The 9,262-nt window shown below is 38.7% G+C and overlaps 1 protein-coding gene across 1 annotated transcript; it reads right to left on the bottom strand.

The window, feature by feature from the left end:
• Nucleotides 1–731: 731 nt before the first annotated feature.
• atp6ap2 (ATPase H+ transporting accessory protein 2) lies at nucleotides 732–8,465 on the bottom strand. The gene is made up of 9 exons (XM_041807825.1): nucleotides 8,347–8,465; nucleotides 5,070–5,200; nucleotides 4,523–4,651; nucleotides 4,335–4,430; nucleotides 4,114–4,251; nucleotides 3,841–3,894; nucleotides 3,598–3,747; nucleotides 3,395–3,514; nucleotides 732–1,604 (listed from the first exon to the last, which is right to left on the bottom strand). The coding sequence occupies exons 1-9, from the start codon at nucleotides 8,420–8,422 to the stop codon at nucleotides 1,410–1,412; spliced, it is 1,089 nt and encodes a 362-aa protein (XP_041663759.1). The 5' UTR covers nucleotides 8,423–8,465; the 3' UTR covers nucleotides 732–1,409.
• Between the last annotated feature and the right edge of the window lie 797 nt (nucleotides 8,466–9,262).

Genomic DNA, 9,262 nt, shown 5'->3' with positions numbered 1-9,262 from the left:
GTTTCTTTTATTACCGATCATAAACTGATCAGAGTTTAGGAGTGCTGACTCAGCTGAGATTACATCTTGTGTTGTGAACCTGTCAGATCAAAAAGGGATCCATGATAGATCCATTAATTAGATCATATTTGCCTCACTGTTGAGTCATGAATCTTTATAGACAGCTGAGAGTAATAATCATTGTTAAACTCATATCATGATTTTAATGCCAGCGTGTGGACAGTCAATAAGGAAATGTTTCATAAATTCAGTTTTTACACCACAAAATACAATTTTGGTTTTGGTAACCGTTATGATGGCATTGATGTGTTATGTTTTACCATTCCTTCTATTCATGGTGGCTTGAAAAAAAGCATCAAGAAAGAAAGAAAATGTATTAAAAGCCACATTCACATAGTTGGAGTTAATTAATTAAGCATTTATATTTCCTGTCTCCATTATATTTAATATTATTACTGGCTTGTATAGTCCCATCCCATGGAACTGTTAGACTCTACATATCAGCAGGATTTTTTAATCATAAGAGCCATAAAATAAGTCACAGCCCCAGTGTGCCCTTTGGCTATTTTCATTTTCCATATCATCAACTCTCCAATAAGTTGAGCTTAATTTTGAAACAGGATTAATCCGCACCGAATTTAATGTTCTGAATTGAAAAGGGCTTTTTTGTATAATTAGGAAAGCAGCTCATTAATGCTAGAGGCCTATAAAATGAACACCAATCAGAGTGATCCATGTAATAATTTATTGTCAGACAGTTTATTGCAATTTACAGAGCTTCATTTATCCTAAACCAATCACAACAACCAACTTCAGCATCAAGTTATGATGTAATCCAATATGCATTTAACATTTGAAGCAGGGTGAATCCTACCTGGAATCAACGCAGCACAAATCTTTTCACAATAAGAGTACAGCAGTTTCTCATAAAGTTGCATTTGTATATTCAATATATACACATAGATTTCATTTAACTTAAAACATTTTCACAGAGCAAGACAAGCACAATAACTTCACTCAGGCACCAGACAAACCTCATTCTTTCAAAACATTACAACAGTTTTTTACAATAAAAAAACACAATTGCAATCAACAAGGGCAAAACAAACGTTAGTGAGGAGTTTAAGTTGGAAGGAATGATGTGAGTTTGAAGGGAGGAAGTCTGAATGCGTTTCACCAGAGGATCATACTGAACCGCTTCATTTAGGAAAATCTGATAACCATTTCTGAAATGTTAAATAATTTGTTCATTATCACACTAGTGTTGTAAACAAAGATGATTCAGAGTTATTTCCTTCCTCCCATCAAGCCCTCACAGTATTTTTCACTAAACACAACCTCACACAAAACACAAACCTTCACTAGAGGGACCTAGGGGGGCAGCAGGAGTGTTTGATGGGCAGGAGGACTCAGTCCATCCTGATCTTCTGATTGGTCATCCTGTAGATGATGCTGTCGTATCCTGGGTCCATGTTCCACAGGTTGTAAGCGATGGCGATGACGGCGAGGGCCAGAGCGATCATAAGCCACAGAACAATGTTGAAGACTACAGCGTAGTGGAAGTTGTATTTGTAGGCCAGGTTGTATGGGCTGCCACGGTTACCCTACAATAACAAATAACACAATTGAAATAAAGGCATAATAGATAAAAACTGCTGCTATCAGTGTATTTCACACAAATACAAGGGACTGTGGATGCACTAAACACCAACCAGGAGGATATAGAACAAAGAGTTACCATTGCCCCACCATCCTTTACCTTTTCCTTTTAAAGTAGATACAGCCTGACCTACATGATACAAACCAAGACTTTATGCAAAGTGTTGAAGGTTTAAACCCACACAAAATAAGTAGAGTAGCAAAAATGGCAAGCATTAGCCCCTTCCACACATTATCTCCTGACATTTTCTTGATAATTTGAGGATATTCAAGCCCAGATACATTCAGGAAGTTACCTTTAAACATTCACCTCACAATAAGAGATTGTATGTGTCCGACACCTCTTATACCTTGAAATGCTGTTTTGTTTGGGCGGGGTGTTCTTGATATGACATTTGAACACATCATTTCATTTTACTGCATTTTTTTAAAGCAGCTGCTGCCGCCACGGTATGAGGTGGCAATGACATAGAGGGGCTTCAGTTAACGTCACAGCAGAGCCCGCCCACAAGTCCATCACAACCCCCCCCAAAAAAACACGTAGAGTACCTCACAATCTCTGTATATTAACATGTATAATGTACTATAAAACTGAGGGAAAAATACCATTCCGTCATCAAAACAATTCCCCCTAGAAAATACGTTTCAATGGTTGGTTCCACAATTTTTCTTCTGGTTGTCTTTGTACGACGGTAGAGCCATGTTGTAGAGCTCAGGATATTCCGACACCAACATTGTGAGCTCCTCCACTGTTTGCTTTGACCCGCGAAACCTGCTATTTCTGGATACTCTCACTCCTTTGATGTGATTGGCTGCTGCCAGAAAGTTTAACGCACTGAACTCTGAGCAGCAGGGCAAAATCTGTGCGTGTTCACGTGGGCGGCGAACACTTCTGGGTCCTACCGCTGCGGTTAAAACCACTTCCCGTCTGCCGTCCTTCCCTCATTAAAATGGTTGGAGGCAGTGAGCTGCCACGCGGCTATGTGAAAAGGACTTCATGAGTACAAATACTTAGGCTTCCGATAACTGGAATCTGTGCATTCCTATCAAAGGCTACTGTGTTGCTGCCATAATGCTCTTCAACCTGGTTTTAACCCGATAAATGGATGGCACTGATAGCAACAGACTCCAAATGTAATAAAATAGTGATCAGTTTTGACTGAGTTCTGAGTTTTTTTACTTTAGTCAAGCTGACCAGACACAACTGAAATTTGTGTCTATTCAGGTTTAAATCGCTTCAGTAATTTTATCACCCTACCCACTCAACTGCAGTTAACTTTTCAGACGATTACCTTTTCAGACACACATCAGCTTGTCCAGATTTCACATGGACATAGTATTAGGGAGGGAAAGGTCAACATGGTATTGGGCTGACTTAGGATTTGCACATAAACTCTTCCCGAACAAGAAATGTGAATGTTAAGAAATGTTCAAGGGCGTGCAGCATATGTGAAAGGGGCCACAACTCAGGGGCCAGTTTATCAAGTTTACCTAGATAATGCAAACATATATAACAGCTCTCTCATAAACCTTGCCTAAATTAGGGTTATAATATTTAATTTTGTTGAAATAGTTGAGGAAACAGTTGATACAACTTCCCTCTTAGGCTGAAATGTGTTGTGCTGCTGAAACTTCAGCTCTTCTATGATGTCTTATGATGAGCGGCAGATTTTACCATCTAAATAAGTGGGAATTTATTCTCGTCAGTGTGACAAAAAATAGCGCTCAGACTTACAATCTGTTTTGATTCCAGGATTGAACGGGACTTCCTGGTCAAAGGAGCCTCGAAGGTCTTAACTGTGACAACCTCCACCACGGCACTGTTGCTATAGAGGCCATACACGTCCTCTGCAAACTGCAAAAAGACACAAGTATTATTAAACCTGTGTAATGCATTAAAAAATGTTTTAACAGGGCCCAATAGGACCTTGAACTTACTTTCTGCAGCACAGAGGCAAGAATGGCAATAGCATCGCGGTACTGAGGAGAGTCTTTGCCATAGACTCTGCTGAGCTCCTCCAGACCAGACAGCTCCAGGGAGTAAAGATCAGGGGAATGATCCTTCGCCAAATGTTTGTGCCTCAGCAGCTAGAAGGACAGAAAACAAACTTCTGAGTCACGATGCAAGAAAAAACACAAAATTAAAAACAGAGAAGTTCTCAGAAATTCTTAAAGCCTTACCAGAGCTGTGATATCATGCAGAACTTGGACCTCAGACAGAAAGAGCAGATCAGCCTAGAAAATGACAGCAGTGAAAATGCATGAGAGGAAAACAGACTTCAAGGGAGGTAGCTTGATGAATATTAACTATCTCAGTAGACAAAGCAGTATTAATTGACCAGAACTGCTCACTTGAACTTCCAGGAATTCTGACTACAACCCTGCTGCGTATATTTGGATGCAGACTTTGTTATCATGTCAGCATGTTCGCCTCTGTGGCTTTCTGGAACTGACCTCTACGTTTCTGCTGAGGGAGTTAAGAGGCAGGGAGGCCAGCACGGAGCCATCCTGGGACAGACGGGCACGGATCTGCTGCAGTGTGACTGGAAGGTCCTCAAACACAGCATTGGCCTTTCCCAGCATATACAACCTCTGAAAAGACACAGGTAGCTTGAAATATGAGCCTTTTAGAAGTGATGTTAAAAATGTTAGTATGCCCTGTATGTTTTCATTACCTCCTCACTGGGGGCCAGCTGCAGCACTACAGGGGTGTCTTCAGCAAACAGAGAGTGTACAGTTTCTGCAACACTATCCAGTGTGAAGGGTACAGGCTACGAAGGAGAAAAAAAGACTTTCTCAGTCAAAGAAGTATGCAATAAGGCATTAAACTTGCAGTAAAAATCAAGATTCCAGTCAAACTTACATTCTCCAGGGGGTAGGAGGCCACGCTCTGGGGCAGGTCCAAGCTGTCAGCTCCTCTCACCACCACCAGCACGTTGGCCCGGGGACGCTGGAACAGTGGACCAGCCTTAAGGCCTGGCCAGGACAGGTCCTGCATAAATAAAGCCACAGTGTGAGGTAAAGGATTAGTAAAACAATGATCTTAAACCTGCAGAAAATTAGATTTTTCCTGAGGTGGCAAAACAAGCAGATTTTGGTTGTATTTAACAGCTACTGAGGAAAATATCCAACTCTTCAGCTGTTAAATGCTTTATCCTGATCTTCATCAAATAGCAAACTGTAGCTGCTTGCTGTATGGGAAAAGGTATGTAGTGTGTGTGTGTGTTTTTTTTTTTTACTTTTTCATAGAAAACATGCAGTAAAAACAAATCTCTATAAACAGTGAAAGTGAGCAAAAGTGTAAAAATGATAACAGAAAGCTAAATAATGAGCCTAAAAAATTGGAAGTTCTATAAACCTGAAGGGATAGCATGGATGCTACAAAAGCAGACAAAAGATCATCAAAGTACCTCCTGAACAGAGAATCCCATAGTTAAAGCCACCAGGTCTGGGATCTTCTCTCCAGAGATGGGCCAGTCCCCTTTCTGGAAGGACACAAACTGTGGAGCCTGAAGTACAGTGAGACTGTCTCCACGAACACCTGTAAAAATAAAAGGACTGTTAATAAAAGTAAAATGTGTATCAAAACAAGCCCTACATAAAGAACAGCCTTGTGATGCAGATTGTGAACTCAAAGACTTTTAAAGGTAAGCATTTTGACGTAGAGTATGCTCAAGTGAATTGACTTTTCTTCCTTTTTTAAGGCATTTTCTGTCTATTAAAATCACTATCTATTTACCAGTATATATGAACATTATCATGAGAAGCCCAAAACAAAGAGAAACAAAGTGCCTGTAGAATTACATTTACTTTTTGTTATCAAACATATAATGCTTTGCCGTTAATAGGAACCATGTTATATTTTTGTACACTTTACCTAGCCTATATATTCTTTTTTTTCTTCTTCTTCTTTTTTGTTTTACTGAATGGGGAATAATGAGTGATTGGAGGAGGAAGTGGTCACATGATGAAGTTGTCAAGCCTTAAATGTCTATCTGTTCTTTAATCAGGACTGTAAAGAGTACAGGGGTAAAACTGAGCAATACTGAAGCCTCATTCAACTTCCTTAACTAACAATTATCCTTTAGGCAGACAGAGTTTAAGTGACAATTTTCCACTGCTTTTGACATAGTGTCAAAAAACAGCAACATTACTGCGCTTGTTTTATATCATAGTTATATAAGAATGCACAATATTATTAACCTGACATGCCAGATGGATTAGTTTCACACGTCCATCTGGGAAAGCTTCAATAGGAAACATTTGAGAAAAGGCAGATGATTTGAAAAAAACTCGGAGTGTGATTGGATGAACATTCTGTCTGTCACATCTCTACGGGCCAATAAGAGCAACAAGACACGTGATGTAGCTGCTATCGAGCTGCGCGTACGCAGCTACTGAGGAATAACACGAAACATGGCGATTATAGACATGTAAGTACTCGACTTTTGTCATTTTTGAAAAGAAAACAATTCACTGCTGTTCTTAGTTCTTCTTTTAATGGAGAAATGTTGTCAAGTTCTGATAAAACTGGCGCTTAAGCAGCATCCCCGCTAATCTCTTCCTCCATAACTGCACCAGCTCTTGCTGCTGCTTGTTTACGTCACGACTCTGCTGCGCCTGAAAGTACTGCCCCTCGTCGCTGATTGGTCCTGTCACTTTCTAACCGGGCCCGGGTTCAGATGGGAGCTTTATAAGATGGATTTGCCAGTGAAAAACAAGGAAACGGGCGTATCCATCAGCTTTGCAAGGTTACAATATTATGGGCATGATATTGGTATCTGAAGATATTAGCTTTAAAGGAGAATTATCATTTTTTTATCTATGAAAATTTCTGCAATTTACCAACGTTATTTTGGCTATAAAATCTCCAAAAGTCTTTGTTTTATTAATACTTATTAAAATAATTAATAAAAATAAGTGTATTTCAAGAACAGAAATTTGTGAGTTTCAAACTTTAAATTCTGTGTTTTAAGGACTGAAGACTGAAGTTTTAGGTCTGAATAACATGTAAATGTTGGCACCGGCTAAAACTAGGACTGAATGATAGTGGGAAATAATCTTATTGCGATTACTAACCAACCATGATTTAATATGCCATTATTTTTAAGTTGCTCATCTATATATATATATATTTGCTATCCTTTTGACTCAGTGCAAATTCCATGTATACTTAAGGTAATGATGATTAGATGTATTTCTCATTTTAAATGAGACTAAAATATGAAAAAAAGGAAAGTAGGATTTTTTGCAAACCATTATAAAATGAATTACACTTGACTGATTGCATGGTATGTAGAGCATAACATCTCTGCTGCAATTAAAGTTTTAAACTGGTATTTTGACCCACATTCCAGGTTAAAGAAATATTGCAGCTTCTGGCCGTCCATATTGCAATTTAATCTAAATTCAGATTAATTTCCCAGTCCTAGCTAAAAATAGTTTGCAAATTTTTATTATTGTGTATACCTAAAATATCAAACTTTTATAATACTTGTTAAAATCAAACAATGTCAACATGTTTGGAGCCAAAGGCAACAAAATAATAAGTCCTAGGCATCAATGCTTGGTTTTATATTTTTTAAACTACATAAAAAGATGCAATCAACCACCTGCCCGCGTTTCAGTACAGAATCACTATAAATATTTCTGTGCAATGCAGACTGTGTGCTGGAGTTAGCCTGCGATTTTGACAGATTAGTTACTCTCCTGAGCAGCTGTATAATGCAACAGATGAAGACTTTTTATTTTCGTCCTTTATTACTGTTGTTCATCATTTATATGAACATAATATATATAAAAAGGGGTTAAAAAATCGACAATCTTACAAATAGCCTATTTAAAAATAGCAATCTGACTGTTTGGTTTGTTTAGTACTATAAGACACATCTGCTTATAACTAGGTAGTAACACATATGCAATTTTGTCCCTAAACTAATGTTAAGCAATCTTGGAAATTCAAGTATTTCTCCTGAAATAAAAAGCTATGTCACTTCTGTCAGTGTAGAGTTATATTCACACCTCAGTGATGTGTTTCTAGTAGGTTTCAGCAAACATAGCCCAGGCCCTTTGATCAGTGTGAGGAGCTGAACAGTCAGAAGCCAGAGTAACGAATCGGTACTAAAGATAACGCCTGAACATTACATGGCTTTGAGTGAAGGCATAAACTCGTGACAGAGCTGCTGATGAATGTTAACGAGGAAGTGCCCCGTTTACAGATGGTCATATGACCCACAGCCGTGTGTTAAACAGTCACCAATAAATGGAATGACACATTTTTACAATATGCAAACACAATGAATTTTTAAACTCACTCACCGCGTGAACAGCAGTATGAATATCATCCTCACCACTGTTAATCGTTTTCGTTTCGCTTGTGTTAGCAACTAGCAAGCACTATTAGCATTTTTTTTAATCCACTCATTTGTAAAACAAGATGATAGAATAATCTAATCCCACAACTATGGCAGTATTAATCATTAGTTTTACTTAAGTGCGTGAAAGTGGTATAATATCGTTATACTTACCGAAATAATTTATCAGTAATGTGAAGCTAAACGGCAATGCTAACGGTATTAGCGAGCTTCCATTATAAACACGATAAATACAAGACGCCCTTTTGGATGTAAGTGTGTGCGTGTGGGGGGGTATAAAGAAGTGAATTATCCATCTATGACAATTTCTTACCGTTTGTCACAAGAGAACAGAGAAGAAACGCTGCGGAGAATACAGCGTCCATCCTTCGGCAGCTTGTCAGCGACATTTTTCTCCTTGGGTACAGCAGTGATCAGCTTACCTGACGTCACCACACTGCGAAAGAATTCTTCTTCTTTGGTGCTTATTCGCGGTAGGAAAAGCAGGTTGGAAATGCAGTACCGCCACCAGCTGGACTGAAATGTATAAAAGGACAACGTAGGAGAGTCTGAAAATAAAATGAAACAAAATGAAATATATAAAATAAAATAAAATAAAATAAACTTGAACAGACTCCTTCAAAGAAAAAAAACATGTCAGAATTAGAGCAAAGAATGGTTCCATGTCCACCTTGCAGCCCTCTGTGGGACATGCCAGCTTTATTGTACTTTAGTGCCTTGTTTTAAGTAACAGGCTATCACAATGTGTTTCTCAAGTGTTGAAGCTGAAGCCCATGTGTTTTGTTGTTGACGATGCACACAAGGGGCTGAGCGGCCATGCTATAATACAGTGACTATTTTAAAAGTAACTCAATGATAAATTGTGATACAGATTTCTGATCTTCGAAGTTTTTCATCCAACAGAACCAGTTTTATGGGATATTGTCAGGATAGCAACGAAGTTTGCCAGCAGTTTTCTTTTTTAAAGCAGCTGAAGCCATTGATGAAAAGTAATTGAAATGCATTGGCTAAAATAGTTCTCGTAAGGACGGTTTGATGAGAAAGATAGGTGAGGATTATAGAAGTTTCCAAATTTTTGGTGAGGAGAGCTAAGGCCTCACAGCCAATGGTTCCAGGTTTCAAACTAGACTGGGGCCTTCCTTTGTGGAGCAAGAGTTTCCAGGCTTTTTCCCACCGGTGCATGGACCATCATTATCCTGCTTTACTGGAAAATATATAAATTCTAACAG

This window comes from Cheilinus undulatus, linkage group 15, assembly GCF_018320785.1.
Source record: "Cheilinus undulatus linkage group 15, ASM1832078v1, whole genome shotgun sequence".
In the NCBI taxonomy this organism is placed as follows: Eukaryota; Metazoa; Chordata; class Actinopteri; order Labriformes; family Labridae; genus Cheilinus; species Cheilinus undulatus.
Note: the sequence above shows the minus strand (reverse complement) of the source record. Positions and strands in the feature narration are given on the sequence as shown.

Bases quoted from the DNA above. Each gene is read 5' to 3' on its own strand.
- atp6ap2 (XM_041807825.1), bottom strand. From the start codon at position 8,422: ATGTCGCTGACAAGCTGCCGAAGGATGGACGCTGTATTCTCCGCAGCG. The intron at 4,652-5,069 runs GTACTTTGATGA...TTATTTATGCAG, and splicing joins TGGGATTCTCTGTTCAGGAG to GACCTGTCCTGGCCAGGCCT. The intron at 3,895-4,113 runs GTCAGTTCCAGA...GTCATTTTCTAG, and splicing joins CCCTCAGCAGAAACGTAGAG to GCTGATCTGCTCTTTCTGTC.